Source organism: Prunus dulcis, chromosome 2 (assembly GCF_902201215.1).
Source record: "Prunus dulcis chromosome 2, ALMONDv2, whole genome shotgun sequence".
Lineage (NCBI taxonomy): Eukaryota > Viridiplantae > Streptophyta > Magnoliopsida > Rosales > Rosaceae > Prunus > Prunus dulcis.
The window spans coordinates 21,198,720-21,218,109 of NC_047651.1; the positions used below are offsets into that span (position 1 = coordinate 21,198,720).

General features: G+C 38.3%; 3 protein-coding genes across 4 annotated transcripts; all 3 read left to right on the forward strand.

The window, feature by feature from the left end:
- Positions 1-4,411: 4,411 nt before the first annotated feature.
- Positions 4,412-10,535, forward strand: LOC117619323 (beta-hexosaminidase 1). The gene is made up of 15 exons (XM_034349246.1): positions 4,412-4,962; positions 5,057-5,140; positions 5,560-5,595; positions 6,290-6,401; positions 6,492-6,562; positions 6,690-6,820; positions 7,224-7,240; positions 7,384-7,432; positions 8,114-8,214; positions 8,512-8,571; positions 9,118-9,151; positions 9,283-9,381; positions 9,578-9,637; positions 9,728-9,978; positions 10,108-10,535. Exons 1-15 carry the CDS (start codon positions 4,495-4,497, stop codon positions 10,281-10,283), a joined length of 1,749 nt encoding a protein of 582 aa, XP_034205137.1. The 5' UTR covers positions 4,412-4,494; the 3' UTR covers positions 10,284-10,535.
- A 1,662-nt stretch (positions 10,536-12,197) lies between these two features.
- On the forward strand, positions 12,198-17,291 carry LOC117618694 (protein-tyrosine-phosphatase MKP1). 2 transcript variants are annotated; one of them, XM_034348374.1, is made up of 4 exons: positions 12,198-12,406; positions 12,715-15,338; positions 15,899-16,084; positions 16,955-17,291. In XM_034348374.1, exons 2-3 carry the CDS (start codon positions 12,882-12,884, stop codon positions 15,953-15,955), a joined length of 2,514 nt encoding a protein of 837 aa, XP_034204265.1. In that variant the 5' UTR covers positions 12,198-12,406; positions 12,715-12,881; the 3' UTR covers positions 15,956-16,084; positions 16,955-17,291. The 2 variants fall into 2 exon arrangements, with proteins under 2 accessions (XP_034204265.1, XP_034204266.1); XM_034348375.1 differs by lacking the exon at positions 12,198-12,406 and having other exon boundaries at positions 12,420-15,338.
- Positions 17,292-18,390: 1,099 nt separating this feature from the next.
- LOC117618364 lies at positions 18,391-19,256 on the forward strand. Its single transcript, XM_034347947.1, has 2 exons — positions 18,391-19,023; positions 19,128-19,256. Exons 1-2 carry the CDS (start codon positions 18,391-18,393, stop codon positions 19,254-19,256), a joined length of 762 nt encoding a protein of 253 aa, XP_034203838.1.
- Positions 19,257-19,390: the final 134 nt, after the last annotated feature.

Consider the following 19,390-nt stretch of genomic DNA (forward strand, 5'->3'; position numbering starts at 1 on the left):
CTCGGGCGTCACACAGGCTACCCGAGCCGAAAACTGGCGAAATCAGGGGACTATGATCAGCCTGATCCGCCGGCAGGTCCTCGGTGACACCAAGTCACTCAAGTCGCTCAGGCAGGATGCAGGGGACCGTAGTCAGCCTGATCCGCATCCTGGCAGGTCTCGGGGACACAGAGTCAGCCGAGCCGCAATCCTGGCAGGTCTCGGGACACCAAGTCTGCCGAGCCGCAAATCCTGGCACTCACGTCCGAGCGTCCCCGGAACTCGTGAGGCAAGTCAAGTGCACTGACTAACTGAAATCAGACCGGATGTCCGTCGACATCGGTCCAACTCTGGGTAATCACCAACTGTAGAGCGGGTACATGATGGTTTAAAATAACTGTTTCTGATAAAAACTGATCTACTCTGAACTCTGGTAAATCTGAACTAAACCACTAATTTGGCCTCAAAATTACAAATCTGCTGCTAGTCTAATTTTATAAAATAAGGGTATTTGCATCATAAAATTTATGCTGAAATCACTTATTCAAGATCAAATATAAAATATGATTATAAAATCTTTTGAGAAAGAAAAGTCCACTCACTGCTGGTTCGAGCTAGCTGGGCCTCTCGAGGGTCCCTCCTGTAGATCTGCCGGACTCCTGGTGCCTGCTTATCCAAGAATAATCAATTAAACAACTGCTGGATAAAAGAAATTTACATTAAACACCCTGCCCCCGGCTCCAAGAAATACGTACATTTCAACTCGAGTTACTCCTATGCCCACACTAGCCCTTTCTGACACTGGGACCGATTTTTGGAAGGTCCGATACTCTGTTAAGCGAGAAACCGTCAGATCGGCCGACCCGGGACCTGTGGGGTCCACGGTGTCCAATGGCCAATCTGAGCTTCCCGGAAGGTTTCTCATACAACGGGAACCATGTTCGGCGAATTTGGTCCGAATCGGACAGTCGGATTGGCCAAAATCACGTTATCGCTTAAAACCCTAACCCTAGTCCCAGGGTTCGCGATTCCGGAGTATCCGAGACTCCGATTCGCGATCTGTCGAATCCTAAGCGATCCTGAAATCACGTAGACCGACATATCCAAAATTCAGCGCGATCCAATGATTTCACGACACTGCTCCCACGGATCGCGCGATATGGAAAATCCGTTCGAGGCTCAAACGGACTCCGAATCGAGATCCGCGAAATCCCACGCACTCGTGACGATACGAGGACCTCAAAACTGGCCAGAGCCGTGCGACCACCCTGGCCCACGCGCCGCCACACGCGCGGCCAGATTAGTTGTCCAAAGCGATTCGGGTGTGCTAAAAAATCGTGGAACCGAGACTCCAAACTCCTACCCTAGGTAAAACACCCTATTTGGAGTCATTTTTGTTCTTGGACCACCCCCAAAAAGTGGCCGAAAATGGCCGATCACCGCGGCCAAAGTTCGGCCGATTTTCAAATTGAAAATCGAGTGATCTAGAGATTGAATTGATCTAAACCCAGTTAACCAGCTGATAGAGCACTCAAAATAGGTGGAAAACCATACCTCACTCGAAAGAATTGGTGGCGAAATGAGGGAGAAAATCAAACTGGAAGTTTGATCATAACAGTCGGCGAAGATGGCTGATTCCGGCCAAAATCCGGCGAGCTGATGTCGGCGACGGCCCAGGCGAGGAAGGCGGCGACGTGCTGAGTCGAACGGGACCAACGGCGGAGGTAGCCGTGGCCTGTGGCGGCGGCAGGCGCGATCGGAAGTGGGGAGGGCTGGCTGGTGGCGCGCACGGGAGAGAGAGGAAGGAGAGAGAGAGCTGTCGCGAGGAGAGAGAGAGTGAGGGGTTAAAAATCTGACTTTTCCAAATTACGATTTTGCCCTTCGCGATGTTTTGATCGTAATTTCTTCGTTAAAACTCCGATTCGGGTCTACTCCGTGTCTACGGACTCCTTTCACCGGGCTCTACGCAACAGCGCAAGCGGAATTCCCGAATTCTTTCCCGATCAAAAAGTCAAATTTTCCCCTATTAAAATATTCGAGGGCAAAATCGTCTTTTTGCTAAAAGATATTTTCTTTACTTTTTAGATATTTTCTTTCTTTTCTAGATATTTTGTTTTGGGTTCTTACACCCCTCATCTATTATTATGAATATAATAGTAAAATTGTCAGACGAAAAAAGAAAGAATATAGTAGTAAAATTAACTTTTGTGTTTTACATTTTTGGTCCTTATAAATATAAAAGCCAAACTCTACCCCTAATTACGAGAAAATCTCATATAATGGGAATATCACTTTTTGTTATTTCTGGTCAATAATGTAATGACAAGTAGAATAACTTTTCTACATGTCATTGTGTTATTGACTGAGATAGCAAAATAGTGTTATCCCCGTTACATGTAAGTTTTTTCGCCTGACTACACCACCTCACCAACCTATGTGCTACATGGTACACCATCTAACTAACCTATGCTACATCATTTAGCCAACTTAGGTGCTACACCATCTAGACAACGTTTGTTTATGTTTCCTTTATAATGGCTTTTAAATCTGGTCTACTCTCATGTATTTTCCTTTTTTCTTCTTTAATTTGCTGTCCACCTACCGGGTATGGGGCAAATGTGGATTTGTGTATGGGTTAGAGTTGGCTCTAGTCCAATGTTAAATTTGGAGATGACAAATAATTAGTGTTAATTTAATAAGTCAAACTCAGGTTAATTAAAAATAGTCCACCCCTCTTTGTTGACATTAGCCTATCTCAATCATAAGATTACCTATATCCAATGGGTTCTTTAATATTAGTAAGTTTCTCTCTTACTTTTTGTTTAATTTCCAATTTCAATTGTTATTGTTAGCTTTTTATGATTTTGGGTGTTAACTTTTGGATTTTATTGATGATTCATCCTTTTTCTGGTTTAATCTATTTACTTGTCTAGTTGTCTCTTGGTTTTGTTGAATGGTTGTAACTTATGATTCTGCAATTGTAGATCTATATGACTGCACTCCCTACTTCTATTTGTACTCCCATAAAATTTAAAAATGGTTAATTAAAGAATAGTTGTTACCATTCATTTTCTTTGCATATAAAAAAAAAAATACCTATAGCCTATAGCCAATTAACCATGTAAACCTATTTTTAAGAAGAAGAAAAATGTAATATAATAGATTTCCCATAATAAAAAAATATTAGCCCACCCCTTAAAATTTCATGGGTCCGCCCACGGTATGGGGTGAAAGAAAAAAAAAAAACTATTAACCTGCATAAATGGATGAAAAAAAAAAAAAAAAAATCTTATTGTGCCCACAAACTTTTGCTTGTGTGATATTAGATGGGTAGACAAACAATAACTCCTAGGTTCAAACCCTTGGTATGGGGTGAAAGAACAAAAAAACTATTAACAGGCATAAATGGACGCAAAAACATAAATATCTTATTGTGCCTACAAAGCTTTGCTTGTGTGATATTAGATGGGAGGACAAAAAATAAATCTTACGTTCAAGTTTCTATGATAAAAGTTTGGTAAATATTACATTTTCTCGTAGTTCCCACCATTTCTGCAATCAACTATGAACTACACCCAAATATTTACTTTAAAAAATCATGAATATAACCAGAAGAAAAGAAAAATTACAACATAAAGGCAAACCTTCCATGAATATTTCCAGAAAAAAAAAAGCTAAATATTTTATGTTTTAAAAATAAATATAATTGTTTTTGTTGGAGCAAATATCACAATTTTGTAGTATTATGAAGACAACAATTTTAACTTTTATCAATAATATAAATATTTGTTTAAAAAAAGTATTTGTATTTTGGAGCAAGATGCTCACTAAACTCTAGCCAGCGTTAACTTTTGAGTTAATTTCAATTTAATATTATGAACTCTCACCCAGATTTATTTATGTACCTTTAAAGTTAACAATCATGTACCTTAATCTTTTTAATTTTTTGCAACATAGTTTTGGCGTCACTTAACCGCCAAAATTTACGTTATTACCTATGTGGCAGGTCTAGTTTTCACACATTCGCTTCTTTCGATGTTAGTTGAAGAGTATTTTCGGGCAATTGTTGTCTTCTGCAAATACTGTTATTAAGAAGCTATGACACATTTTCTGCAAGTTTGGATGGGAAGACAACAATTGCCTAAAAATACACTTCAATTGACATTAAAAGAAGCGAATAGAAGGAACACATGCCTGCCACATAGGCAATTAACAGAAATTTTGAATGCGACGTTAACACCGTAAACATATTGCAAAAAATAAAAAAAATAAGGATACATAATTGTTAAAATTAAATGCATGGACAAACATGCCTTAAAAGTGAGAATTCATAGCACTAAATTGAAATAAACCCTTAACTTTTATTTATTTTTGTTCAAAAGTTCAGAATCAGAGACAAATATTCGGTCATAAATACTGTACCAGAGAAAAATAAAGAAAATTAACCTGAGGATTTCATCTTTTTTGATTCCGTTTATACCAACTTTGTGTTCTTCTCATCATCTCCATCATTGGATGTTTCACCTACTCCACTCTCTTCTGTCACAAAACACAGACCATAGTTCTTATCGAACACTCAAAACTCAAAACTCAAAACTCAATCCCATTTCTCATTTCTCAGAATTCAGGCAGGCCATGTCCACCTTGTTCTTAATCTTGTTCGTCTTCTCTCACTCCCTCTGTGTTCTGCAAACCCAAGGCCTTAATTCAGCTGATGAAGTCAACGACTCTCTAACGTACCTATGGCCTCTGCCTTCCGAGTTCACCTTCGGCAACAAGACCCTTTCTGTCCACCCACAGCTCTCGCTCGTTGTGGGCGGGAACGGAGGCAACTCTAGCATTCTCAGACTTGGGTTTGATCGCTACAAAGCTATTATATTCAAGAACAGTCATGGGGTTTCTTCCTTTGATAGAATAAGGGGAAGGAGACTGTCCTATGATGTTACTAAACTGAAAGTTGTGGTTCATTCAGATAGCGAAGATGTGAGTTGGGTTTTTTCAGAAATTCAGAGTTTGTATTTGTTTTTGAGAAAATGATTGTGGTTTTGACTTTTGTTAGCGGTTTGGTTATTTTCAGCTTCAACTTGGTGTGGATGAGAGCTATACTTTGTTCGTGCTGAAGAAGGATGGCCAATCGATTGTTGGGGAGGCCACCATTGAGGTAAATTGAGGATTGAAGATTGTGGTTTTTCAATTCTTTGGTGTATTCTGACAATTAGATGCAGAAGCAGATGATAATTTGTTGTGAATTGCACTGCCCTGTTCCCTGGATGGGTTAAGCTCTTTGAGCTAGCAATTTATATCAAGCAAAACATATATATGCTTTCCCATCCTGCATAGAGTGCGCTTCATGAGGTTAACAGATAACAAAAAAATTTGGATGAGAGGTTTCAAACCAAAGAACTAAGAATGTCTTGCAAGTCTGTAGTACTAAAACTCTGGCTCTGACTAGTACATGATGCGTTAACATCAAAATTAATCAATATCGACTCACATTTTGGTGTAAATGAATAGCAAAATAATTGTATAGATGTGCTGACGTTCCATGGATGTTGATTTTTGTTCCCTTTCTGGTTGCAGGCAAACACTGTGTATGGTGCTCTGCGGGCGTTAGAGGTATGTATGATTGTTACTACATTGTGTTACGAATTAGGCATGGTGATTGTACAAGCCCGTGTATATAAGTAGGGGGGTTGTTTACGTGAATTGGACTGCAACTTGACTTCCAATAAGGCAAGTGAGGAAGAGATTGAGGTAGGCACTAGGGAGAGACAAGCTATCATTTTCTTTCCAGTTAAAAGATAATAATGGACTTTGTACAGATGACCAACAGATGGGAATCATGTTTCCTCCATCTCTTGCTCTCTCAAACTGAGGTGCATGAGTGAACGCTTACCTGAACCTCTGTTGGGTTTGCAGCTGCCAGTCAAATGTCAATGTTACTGGGTTACTGTTGATCTAGTCCTGGGTAATGCATCACTTGTGATAAGTTGTTCCTTTAATTGGTGGCTCCTTATCAAATTACGCCATTTTGAAATTGTAGAATAACAATGTCATATGTTCCTCTGCTAACTCTGGTGGTTGTCAAAATATCTGCTTGAAATGCTTAAGTATTTATTGCTTACTTATATAAATAATGAGAATGAAATATTTCTGGATTAGTAATTGAGATCAACTGTTGGTAAGCTGCTTAATTTGTATTCATGATAGTATGCTTAACAAATCTCTCATTGTGCACAAATAGGCATGGCTATGTTTTGTTCCAGCTTCTCCCTTTCCTTATTCAGTCTTCTCTTTTGCAATGTTCTAGACATTCAGCCAATTGTGTACTTTTGATTACGGGAGTAAATCTGTACAAGTATACAGGGCACCCTGGTACATACGGGACAGTCCAAGGTTTGCATACAGAGGGCTTTTGCTTGGTAAGCTACTATTTTTCATGAAAGAAGGAGTTCTCTTCTACGTTCATTAATTAGTTTGTCCTAGTGCCCATATTTTTCACTCTTTTGCAGATACATCAAGGCACTATTTACCAGTTGACGTGATTAAACAAGTAATTGAATCGATGTCATATGCTAAACTTGTAAGATATGTTACCCAGAAGGGTTTTTGCACTTGGATTCATTTAAGCACCTTCCTGATATTACACTATGATTTGTTTCTCTAATGTTTTTTCATGTAATACTGATGTTGCGAATTACATTAAGTAGAATGTTCTTCATTGGCACGTCATAGATAGAGAGTCATTTCCTCTAGAAGTACCTTCATACCCAAAGTTGTGGAAAGGTTCATATACAAAGTGGGAGCGCTACACAGTTGAGGATGCAATTGAAATTGTCAGGTAAGATTTCTGTATATTATTCAATCCTCATTAGGTTTTGAACTTCTTTGAAGAGCTGAAGATTACTTGTGTATTCCATATTCATCCTAATCATTGCATTCTAGCTGTTGAGAACAGAAAGTACTATGATACATCATATCTTCAGAGAATTTTAAGATGGATTATGAACCTGAATGGGACTTATTGTGAAAACTGTGATAATGGCAGTGATTATTACTGATTATCTTAGAGTGAGATAAAATGAAATAGAATGCTTGCAGAGGACCAAAAATGTGAACCTGAAAAAGTATATAGCCACGTCTTCTTGTTTAATCTGCATATCTGATATGCATTTTGTGCTTTCATACTCTTAAATAGACTAATTTTGTGTTTTCTTTCCACATTTTGACATGTTAATGTGAAGCTTTGCCAAAACAAGAGGTGCGTATAGTCTTTATTTCCTTACTGGGCTAGAAAATAAGCTTATGTTCTTTACTATTCCTTGTTGTGTCCTTAGCCTGGTTGGACGCGATACAATCTATTTTACATATTTTACTTGATCATTTTGCATGTTTCTGTGGCAGGCATCAATGTTATGGCAGAAATAGATGTCCCTGGTCATGCAGAATCATGGTGAAAATCTTTTTCAATATCATCTTTTGTCTTAAGATAATGTTGTGGACAGACTAACTGTCCTCTTAAGCTAATGATTTGGACATATTATTGTAGTAAATTATTTTTACTATGATAAAAGTGGATTTTTCAGCCTTTCCCATCAAGTAGCTATTTTCTCTAAGCTAGGATTTGGTGCTTAATTAGTATGGTCTGATCAAATAAAGGGACATAGCTTACTTAGCTTTGGTTTCGTCAATAATGATTTTGTCATGGCTCTCTAGGAACTGAGAGAATGAAGAAGATACTTAGTTGTCAATATAATACCCAATTCTTTCTATACAAAAGGGTAAATTTTTTTTCCTATTATGTCATGTTGTAATCTTGGATAACTTCCACTGAAAATGATTTAGAGAAGTTGAACATCAGAACGTGCTTACTGCTTACCACTATCTAGAATCGTCTGTGGAGAAAATTCTTTTCTCATTTACTACTTGGTCTGGCAGAACTGAATTTTTTCGTGTATGGTACTTTATTTGTGTGCCTTACCACATGGGCGCTTGCAGGAAACTTAAATTACAGTAGCAAACAGATCAGAGTTATTCTGACATTGCATTCTCATTGACGAATAGTGCTTTTTGGTCATCTGGTAAAACTGCTAATTTATGAAAACTCAAACCTGTTCTTAATTTTCTTGGGCAGGGGCGCTGGATATCCTAATCTTTGGCCTTCCACTTCCTGCAAAGAGCCACTTGATGTATCAAAGAGTTCAACTTTCGATGTGGTTTCTGGAATTCTGACAGGTTAAGCTCATGAAAACATTTACCCTGTTATTTATTGTGTGCTTATAGATGACTTAATGTATGGGTATCAAGTACTTCTCTCTCTCTCTCTCTCTCTCTCTCTCTCTCTCTCTCTCTCTCTCTCTCTCTCTTTTCTGTGATTACGCACTTGACGCATAGAAATAGGACCTGAAAATCATGAATATCATGTCCATGTATGATTTCTACTTTAAAATATATATAATTGTCTATAGCTACTGTGGCAAATCTTGTGTTTATCTTCCATATACTTATGCAATTTTAGTTTCCAATGTACAGATATGAGAAAGATTTTTCCCTTTGAGCTATTCCACTTGGGCGGTGATGAAGTTAATACAAGTAAGTAAAACCTTTTGTTCTAAGCTAATATTCTGCAGTCATTTTATTTACACAAGAATGGAGAAGTTTACTCTTTTTCTTTATGCGACTCTAATCTTTGTGTTTTTTATATAAATTTTTTTCTGATAAACAATGAAATTATAAGTACTTTGCTTTTATAAAATTTTGGTGCATGCTTAACTTTTATGAGCTAGAGAGTGTTGTATTGTTCTCTATATCCTGATAAAGTCTTAGAGGGGAATCTACCAATTATTTTTCGTTCTCCTTCCAAGAATTTGAAGGAGTACATATGTTTATATTTTACACCTACATTGAGATATCATAACTTGTAAGTGAGTGGAGGACTTTCTTCTCCTTGCAAAATATGATGGATCTGTGATGGGTTATATTCTAAGGACCTGTATGTAAACTCGTGTATCGTGTGATTGTAAATTTTCATTAGATGTCATGTGCAGAACCTCTCTCTCTCTCTCTCTCTCTCTCTCTCTCTCTCTCTGTGTTGTTTCATGCTTGCATACGATCTGATGTTATTTCAAAATTTGACAGCTTGTTGGAGCTCCACTCGACATGTGAAGCAATGGTACTCACTTCATTTGGCCTTTTCATTATCTTTCAGATCTTATATGATTACAATTTGCATGTAATCTTCTACCTTTGAAGCGATGATTACAATTTGCATGTAACTCTGTGCATTGGTCTTTATATTTTTAGGCTTGAGCAACACAACATGACTACTAAAGACGCATATCAGTATTTTGTTCTCAAAGCACAAGAAATAGCAATTTCAAAAAATTGGACCCCGGTAAACTGGTATGTCTAATATCAATAGAATTGTTACCATCCTTTTTTGTTCCCTCGTAAATTCTTGCTAGGTTTTTCATCAGTTTAAAGTTATGAATCAACAGCTTTTAAATAAAGGAATTCAACTATTCAAAGAGTGTTTCATTGTTTTTGTTTCTCAGTACTGTAAAGAATCATGTGACAGATTTAAGCTTTCTTACCACAGGGAAGAAACCTTCAACACCTTCCCAACAAAGCTCAATCCAAAGACTGTAGTGCATAACTGGTGATTTTCTTCCCTATGCATGGTTTTGTGATGGCATCAAGTGAAGCTCTAATGGTCTTAAGCACTTTGTTAACTTTATAAATGCAATAGGTTGGGCTCAGGGGTTTGTCCGAAGGCTGTTGCCAAAGGTTTCAGATGTATTTTCAGCAATCAAGGTGTTTGGTATCTTGACCATCTAGATGTCCCTTGGGAAGCTGCTTATAATGCTGAACCACTTGAAGGAATTGACGATGTTTCTCAGCAAAAGCTTGTTCTTGGAGGAGAAGTATGCATGTGGGGTGAGACAGCTGATACATCAGATGTTCAGCAAACTATTTGGCCTCGAGCTGCTGCTGCTGCAGGTAAGTAGTGAATTAAGTTGATTTAGAGTCAATCTCCCAGGTGTGATATGTATATAAGCAAGTACTTGGTACTGTGTTTTCTGGGTACTCTTCAGCTTGAGACTGAACGCCATTTCATTTTCCCTGTAGAGCGTTTGTGGAGCAGGAGGGAGGCAACATCTGCGCGAAATGGTAATTTAACTGCACTGCCTCGGCTACAATACTTCAGATGCCTCTTGAATAGACGTGGAGTTCAAGCTGCTCCAGTGACCAACTTGATTGCTCGAAGTCCTCCAATTTGGTCTGGGTCATGCTATGACCAATAATACTTAGATTATCATATTAGGTGATTTCATTAGTCTTAAACTTCCCTTCCAATGCTCTACAGATAAATGCAAGCGTTCTAGAGATTTTGCATTTCTGTTGTTCGAACATGCATGCCTATTTATGATAGCTATTATTGTCAGAATTTACGGTTTAGAATCTTTTGCTTCTTGATGTTGAGATCATTGGCTGGGAAATATTATGGATCACAGAGTATGGTCATTGTATTTGGAAAATTGGGTTGTTGTTGCTTAGGCATTTCTTTTTATATATATATAATTATTTAGTATTATAAAATTTAAATTTATACCAAAATCATGCAAAATAAAAGGATACGTAAATTATGAAGTACCATAATTGATATAAAGTCTAACACGGCGGTCTTCCAACCCCCCTCTCTCGCTCAGACGTAGTTATAACCCGCGACCTCTCTCTCTCTCTTTCACGTACACACACACACAACACCATTGTCATCTCGTCTCTGGAGATTCCAAAATGGCTCTTTTTTTCTTCTTTTTTTTCTGGGTCAGACCTAGCCAGACCGCCTAGGCTGATTTTTCAAACGCTGGTCTTGGCGTAGACCGATTCTCTAATGTTCAGACTTGGAAAGATGATGGGGTCGAATTATGTACTTGACCAACATATAAAAGGAAGAAAAACGAAAAGATGCTATCAGTCTATCACATGCTCGGCAATATCTTCTTCACAAATCTGTTTGATTCTCTATCTGTCATTATTTTATTTGAGAGGGAAACGTGCCCACATCAATCTGATCTAGTTTATTTCATGGACTTTAATCTGTTGATTGTGATGAACCATTGAATATAATTTATCCTTGAAAATCAATCAGATCGCACTTGTCAAGTTCAGGATAACTTGTCAAGCAATCAAGAAATAAACCATGAAAAAATGATGCCAACACTGACTAAAACCAATTTTCTTCAAATTCCGCCAAGAATTTGACTTTGCTTTTACATTTTTCTGACCTAAATTTGTGTGGGAGTCTTGAGGGTCATATTCAAGGCTTAACGAATGTTTGAATTTGGGGACTTTGTAGGTTCATAGTGTCACTTTCCTCCCTCGCTAAATGTGAAAATTAGCAATTAGTAGCAATCATTGTTCTTTGTTTTTCTTTCCAAAACGTGACACTTTTATGTTGAGGGAGTCTGGCACCACAAAATTTAAAGCAATTAGTTGGACTTTAAAAAAAATTATTAAGAGAATTGGTGGAGGTCTTGTTTCAATCTCTCATTACTTGTGTCATTTGATAAAAAGAATACTGGTCAATTATTTACTGTTAAGTGTCACAATGCATCAATGACTCAATCATTTACCCAAACACGAATGATATAAAGACAATTTTTATTGAGCCATTAGGTTGGTTTGACGAGTCCATTGAGCCAAACCATCACATACATATTATTTTTGTAAGTAAAGAGAGAGTAAAGATTATGTTCAAACTTAATATCTGATTTTTAAATCAAAATTTTAATGATATTACCAATAAAAGTTGCTCCATCCTAAGTTGGAAGGATTTGATTATCTGAATCTTTGCATGAGTCAATTATCTGTTGTAGTGCAGTAGTCAAAATTCAAAGTTACTAATTTGAGACTTTGTGTTTTGACTACCCTAACTAATTTTTTTTGGTCCAACCAATTACCAAATTTAGAACTGTAAATCTTCACCATAAAAATATAACCAAAACAAGAAAAATGCAAAAATATGGAGAGGGGAAAGAAGGAAAAACTCAATAAGAGCTTATTATTGAGAATAAAAAATATTATCTTTTGCCTTTAAATTACCTTTAAAAAATAAATAATGGCATTATCATTGGTCAATAATTCTGAAAATGAAAGTAAAAAAATGTATATATATATATTGGTATGGGTATATGGGTATATGGGTGGGTTTATAAAATGGGTCTGTCACTCTCTCTGAAACAGTCAAATAAACAAAGAAGAAGCAATTGAAAACCCACTGCCTGCCTACTGTATCTTTCTTCTTCTCCCCCCTTCCCTCCTGTGCCTTTGCCTCCTCTCTCCCTCTCTCAGCTCCCAAGGCTTCTCAGTCTCCTTCACAGCTCTGCTCCTCCAGTCTCACACTTCCTCTCTGATATCTCAATCTGTAAGTCACAAATCTAATCTCTCTCTCTCTCTCTCTCTCGCAGTTTCACATCAACATAGAACCCTAGAAACTCACAAGTTGCCTCGTTTTCAATTGGTTTTATTAAATTTCTCCTTGCCGACGAATAATTTAGGCTTCAGCTCAAGATTGGGTTTTCCATTCTACCCTAACAGTTTTCGCGTCACAATTTCTCTTGTTTTGGCACCTTATTGATTTAATTTGCTGCTAATTTTTCCAATGACTATATGCTTGGAACTTTTGATTTGGTGTTGATTGATAAGATTACTACGATTTTGTGTTTCTGTCAGAGTGTGTTTGTAGCTGATGCTTGATCTGATAGGGTTTTGATTTCTTACATTCTTGTACATCGAAACCCCATCTCGTTCTCTTCCGGTGGAGCATACTAAAGCAAAAATGGAAACAAATTAGAGGTTTTTCAGATTTCTGGGTTTTGCACTAAGAATTTCAATTGGGCATGGTGAGTAAGGAGGATGCCTCCGCTACTTCACGGCCTCCGGCCCAGCTTTCAAGCTCTCGGAAGATGTTCTGGCGCTCAGCATCATGGTCTGCTTCACGGACCACCCCTCACAACCCTGAGACTGAGGAAAAAGACCTAGCAGATCCAAATGCCACTGTTGGAAACAGTGTCCAAAACCACCGTAGGTTTCCTGTGCCTTTAACCCCTCGGTCCCAGCAGAATAGCAAGGCTAGGTCTTGTTTGCCCCCCTTGCAATTACCTCTTGCTCGACGTAGCTTAGATGAGTGGCCCAAGGCGGGTTCGGATGATATTGGTGAGTGGCCACAACCTCCTACCCCAAGTGGAAGAGGTGGTGGGGAGAGGTTGAAGCTTGATTTATCAACAATTCAGCGAAACCCGGAAAATAATGGTGGGCTTGTGAGGAGGGATAAGATTGCTTTCTTTGATAAAGAGTGTTCCAAAGTGGCCGAACACATTTATCTTGGCGGAGATGCGGTTGCGAGGGATAGGGACATACTTAAGCAGAATGGGATTACTCATGTTCTAAATTGTGTGGGGTTTGTTTGTCCCGAGTATTTCAAGGCGGATTTTGTGTATAGAACTCTATGGTTGCAGGACAGTCCGACCGAGGACATTACTAGTATCTTGTATGATGTTTTTGATTACTTTGAAGATGTTAGGGAACAAGGTGGAAGAGTTTTTGTTCATTGTTGTCAAGGGGTATCTCGGTCCACCTCATTGGTGATTGCGTATCTTATGTGGAGAGAAGGACAGAGTTTTGATGATGCATTTCAGTATGTGAAAGCAGCAAGAGGCATTGCTGATCCGAATATGGGTTTTGCTTGTCAGTTGTTACAGTGCCAAAAGAGGGTCCATGCTTTTCCTCTTAGCCCGAGTTCACTATTGAGGATGTACAGAATTGCCCCACATTCACCGTATGATCCTTTGCATCTTGTCCCAAAAATGTTGAATGATCCATCACCTTCTGCTCTGGATTCTAGAGGTGCATTTATTGTTCATATACCGTCTGCCATATATGTTTGGATTGGTAAGAATTGTGAGGCCATCATGGAAAGGGATGCAAGAGGAGCTGTTTGTCAGATTGTTCGGTATGAGAGAGTGCAAGGTCCAATAACTATAATCAAGGAAGGGGAAGAACCAGCTTACTTTTGGGATGCTTTCTCAAACATTTTGCCATTGATGGATAGGTCTGGCAATGGAGGGGAGGTTGGGGAATCAACAGTTAAGATTCGTCCAGGTGAAAGGAAAACAGACGGATATAATGTTGATTTTGAAATTTTCCAGAAAGCTATTAGGGGGGGTTTTGTACCTCCATTTGCATCCTCCCAGAATGAACACGAAACCCATCTTCCTGCTAGAGAGAGTAGCTGGAGTATGCTCAGGCGTAAGTTTGCCTCTGGCAGTATGAAGGAGTTTGTCTTAGCACCCAGGATATCCCTCTCCAGGGTCTATTCAGATTCTATGATGTTAGTTCATACAGCTAAAACTAATTCATCAGCGTCGTCTTCATCTTCATCGTCCTCTTCTTCTTCACCTCTATATCTATCACCAGATTCCATATCTTCTGAATCAAGCACTAGTTCGAAGTACTTTTCAGAATCCTCTATGGATTCGCCATCAGCAGCTTCATGCTCTCTTCCAGTCTCTTCCACATTGTCAAATGATTCTGACGTGTCTCTCCTCTCATCTAAATCTTCTGATCAACCCATGTCTAACAGTCCAGAAAACATTGTTTCCAATTGTAGTTCACAGTCCTATTCCCGATCAACCTCATTACCATCAAAAAAGTTATCTTCGCTTGCAGAGCGCAGAGGTAGTTTGTCTCTCAAGTTGCCTGTGATGAGTGATAAGATGAGGCTGATGAGTACTTCCTCAAAATTTCTTTCCACTAAAGAAGATGGTGTTAGGATAAATGACAGTACTTGTTCCGTAGGTCACTTAGATGATATTGACAAGGTATTAGAGCCAAAGGATGGTGTTCAAAATGGAGGGGAAGATTCAAGACAACAGTGCAACATATGCCAGAAGGAACCTTCTTTTATCAAACCTTCTGCTGAACCTTGGAAAAATTGCCCTTTGGAGGAAGGTGCAGGATCCTCTGCCTCAAAGGAGACTGGGGAAAGTTGTCGAGCACAATGTAATTTTATGCAACCTTTTGTATGCCGCTGGCCCAGTTTAGAGAAGATTGCTACATTTGGTGTGAGGGAACTAGATTCTAAATCTGCTTTCACTATTTACTCACCAAATACAGGTGTTGGAAAAAGTGAAGACAGTGTTTTGTATCTTTGGGTAGGAAGATTTTTTCACTGTGGTAATTTTCCGATTCAATTAGATAGTGGCAGAGAGAGAACTGATATAGAAGAGACTGACTGGGATCAAGTTAGCTGTGATGTCCTTATCCAAATGGGTATGCCAAAGGACACTATAATTAAGGTATGGAATATAAATTTGAGTTTACTTTGACCTATTTCTTAATTTCATAATTATTTTTGGTGCTTGTGTTTTTAGGGCTGGTTAATGGGGCTTGTTGTAAATTTAGTCTGTTTGCTGTAAGGTTTCTGTCACTAGCTTCTATATCCATTCCTACTATTTTGCATCTCAAGGGATTTGACTTGTGATTGTTGAGTTACCTGACATCTGTCATTGTTTTTTTTTTTTGGGGTGGAGTTTGTCGTCTGTAATTGTTTGCTGTTGGACTTTAGATTTATTGTGTAATTATTTTGTTACCAAACTCAGCAGTCATTACTCTTATTTATTAAACTGTTGTCATTACTCAGCAGTGACCAGTTATATTTCTGGAAGTACTAATGTGTTCATTTATGGCTTGTTTGGGGTTTAAGGTATCTACGTCGATTTCTTTGTGTTCTTTCATTCTGTATTTCTTCAAAGTATTGCTTTCTATTGGACTAAAGCCTGTGGAATGCATGCTTGTCAGTTGTTGGTAAATCTGACAGGGTTTCTAACTGTGACCACTGAATGCTGTATCTGAACAGATTGTTAAAGAAAATGAAGAACCAGTGGAGTTTCTTGAATTGTTGAGTCTATTGTAGCGCCAGTGCAAATGAGGAGAGATCTATAGTCCCATTGCTCAAATCAATTTTCTGTTTCTTCATATGGCTTAATTTGCAGTCCAACATTTTCAGGCATCAGGATAAACTCCAGTGGCAAAAACCATTGAGGTAATGAAGTTGATGGTAACCATTGTTGAACTAATTTCCTCCATATATATGACATGCTAGTGCACTATTTTTAGGAACTGCGAGTGGGATAGTAACTCTAGATGGCTATTCTGTTTAGACAAATTCACCGGTTATCAAGATGCCACATCCTGGAAGAGTACCTCCGGAACTGACTTAAGTTGGTTCCAAATTGAAAGATAATGAGCTTTTGGTTGGAGTGGAATTAGGATTACACTGTTTTCACGGTCATGTGGCAGGTCACTAGTGAATCAACCTTCCTAGTCTGATGATCTTGTACTGAAATACTAGGTTAACTAACAGGGTGCATGCAACCTTAGGCCGTTTCACTTGATTTTGTTCCATCTCCTGCATGTAAACATGTTTTTGCTTATGCACTTTTTATCTTTGAAGTTGCTGAATCACTTGCTATATGGAACCAGACCTTATTTGCTATTATTTTGGGCCAGCTGCAGTAGGTGCCCCTTGAAAAGTCTATTAATGTCTCCATTTATATTAAAAATCCCCAATTAGAAGTGAATTTTGATTGGATGGTAGTGTCTGATACTGCTAGCAAATTATCAAAACCGAAACCAAGTAATATAAAAAGAGTTGAGGTAAATGAATTGAGAAATGCTAACCTTGTCTTGGAAAAAGTTCCATTTGAAAATGCTTCATAATATTTTCCTTGATGTCATCTTTCCTAAGTAAATTAAATAAAAAGAAGATAGAGTTTTCAAATAAGGATTTTGAATAGCTGGGTCCATATTAATTCCAATCAGGATTGTTGACCTTTATTTTCCCTGACGAGTCTTTACTTTGCTGTGTTCTTCAAATCCTGACATAATGTGTTTTGGACTTTGCTGTGTGCAGGAGGAGGATGATGCTGGTCTCTAATTGTCTTGTTGCTAATCAACTGGTTGTACAGTGCTGTAACACCCTGGTAACTCATAATCAGATTTTTCTTGTATATTCACTAATACAAGGACCAATTCCTGAATCAGGCCAAGCAATTTATATTAAACGTTCCATTCTTAATTCTCTCTCTCTCTCTCTCTCTCTCTCTCTCTCTCTCTCTCTCTCTCTCTCTCATGATGTACGTGGGCTTAGACTTCAATAGCATTCCCAACTTAAAAAGAATGATAAGTGAAAATGGTTGTAAGTTGTAACAATTTGATTGCATTGAGCAGGGAGAATATTTGATTCATCAGTTTTGTCTGGTCTAGGATGCGTGAATGGATTTGATCAATACAATTTATAATTAAATTGAGCTATTAAGATCCATGTTAATTTAGTCAGTCCAAGATCAAAATCCCAGTCATATGAATGAAATAAATCTTATAAGCCAGCTAGCTGTTCTCGTCTATACGGATTATCATTTGTGAAATAAGGAATTCTCATCTTCAAAAGCAGCCTTATAATGATCTATTAATCATGTAATTATTGAAGGTAAATCCTGAAACAGAGGATGATAATTAATGAGATAAAAACAACAATCCTAGTTATGGGGTAAATATATTATCCATCAACAGGTATTCACCACCAGTTCACTTCAGGCTTTTCTAATAAAATTATTGATCAGTCTTCTTGACGGCAATCGCCAAAAATTAAGTACATGTAAAAAGGCCGCAAAGTTGTGTTTGCTGAAGGGGGAAAGCACTTTTGTGGATTTGCTTTTAAGTCTTGTCTTTTGCCACTAGGCATTGCCACTAAACTCGTCTCTAACAAGGATGACATGGGTGGAAGCTTAGTCAAACTTTTACAAGAGCATTGAAAATCTCAGTGACACATACTACAACCTGCTACTAACAAGGACGAGGCCTTGCTGAAACCTACGACACTTTCTGCTGGAGCTAATGTCCTTCGGATTTTGACCAACGATGATCCAGATGCCCGCCGAACAGTTCTGCTGTGCGACCAGTTGCTGCTATGTCTCAGACAACCCTAAGCTATTTGTCCACGCTGCAGAGGAACTATAGTCCCTCAAGATGTATATTGCTTCACCAGCAGCAATTATAAGGCGACCCTTGAGATGACAAAAAGAAATTGGAAATGTAGCCTAGTTGATGGAAATGTTATATTGGTAATAAAGACACATTTATTGGTAATAAAGATTTGTACCTGTAGAGTTGGCTTTGTGGTCGACTGATGCAGGGTCCAAGGTGACCCTCCCACTTCATGATCCATTCACCATTCCATTTTTTAATTTTTTTTTCGAATTTAGGACTTCTTTCTAAGCCTATAAATGGGTCTTCTTTTAAACGCTTAAGCATATGCTGCCCTTCTCCTCTGTCCTCAATATTGCCTGAATGGCTACAACCAACAGCGCTACTGTGAGTTTGAAGCTCCTGATTGACACAAAAAGCAACAAAGTTCTGTTTGCTGAAGCAAGCAAGGAAGTTGTGGATTTTCTCTTCACTCTTCTGTCCTTGCATGTTGCAACTGTGACTAGGCTCCTTCTCTCTAATGGTGGCATGGTTGGTTGCTTAGGCAAACTTTACGAGAGCCTCGAAAATCTCAGTGACACATACATGCAACCCAATCTTAACAAAGACTCCCTGCTGAAACCCAAGACTACAATTTCTGGCGCTAACATCCTTCATTTTCCAGCCAACAATGACTCGAATGCGCCTAAACGGTTCTACCTCTGTGCAAATTGCAAGTACCATATTTCTGATAGTCCTTTAACAACTTGTCCAACGTGCATTCCACGCAAAATATCCACCGAGGTGTTTTATGCTGCTCCTCCACCAGAACCTACTGGAGTGACGTCTGGCAATATTAAGAGCGGATACGTCAAGAGCGACATTATGTACATGATAATGGATGATTTGGAAGTGAAGCCTATGTCTACTGTATCAATGATCACATTGCTTAAAACGTTGAACTTTAAGACGGTTGATGCTTTTGAAGAGAAAGTGGTTGATCTTGACATTAAAGAGGTTTGATCTCTTTTGTAAAATTAGTTTTGTTTACCATAAATAGTGTTCTCTATCTGTGTCTATTTATTGATACTACATATTTTGTTTTTACTTTTGCTTCTTAGGGTTTGAAGTTGGTGAAGGCATCATTGGAGTCAAAAACCGCTCTTACAAATGTTTTCCTTGGTAATAAAGTGCATGAAGGTTTCAATTTCGGTCCTCTAAAGAAATTGAGCTTTTGGAGGTTCATTTAGTTTGTGGATTGGCATTAACTGTATTGGTTTACATTGGATTATTTCAACTTTGGCATTAACTGTAACAAATATTATACCGCAAAATATGGTAAAAACGACCCAACGAGTCCAAGGAAACCAATCCGCTATCCCAG

Coding starts and splice junctions, on each gene's coding strand:
- LOC117619323 (XM_034349246.1), top strand. CDS start 4,495: ATGTTTCACCTACTCCACTCTCTTCTGTCACAAAACACAGACCATAGT. Junction 6,402..6,491: donor ATACAGAGGGCTTTTGCTTG/GTAAGCTACTAT, acceptor ACTCTTTTGCAG/ATACATCAAGGCACTATTTA. Junction 9,979..10,107: donor TCGAGCTGCTGCTGCTGCAG/GTAAGTAGTGAA, acceptor TTTTCCCTGTAG/AGCGTTTGTGGAGCAGGAGG.
- LOC117618694 (XM_034348374.1), top strand. CDS start 12,882: ATGGTGAGTAAGGAGGATGCCTCCGCTACTTCACGGCCTCCGGCCCAG. Junction 15,339..15,898: donor CAAAGGACACTATAATTAAG/GTATGGAATATA, acceptor GTATCTGAACAG/ATTGTTAAAGAAAATGAAGA.
- LOC117618364 (XM_034347947.1), top strand. CDS start 18,391: ATGGCTACAACCAACAGCGCTACTGTGAGTTTGAAGCTCCTGATTGAC. Junction 19,024..19,127: donor TTGATCTTGACATTAAAGAG/GTTTGATCTCTT, acceptor TTTGCTTCTTAG/GGTTTGAAGTTGGTGAAGGC.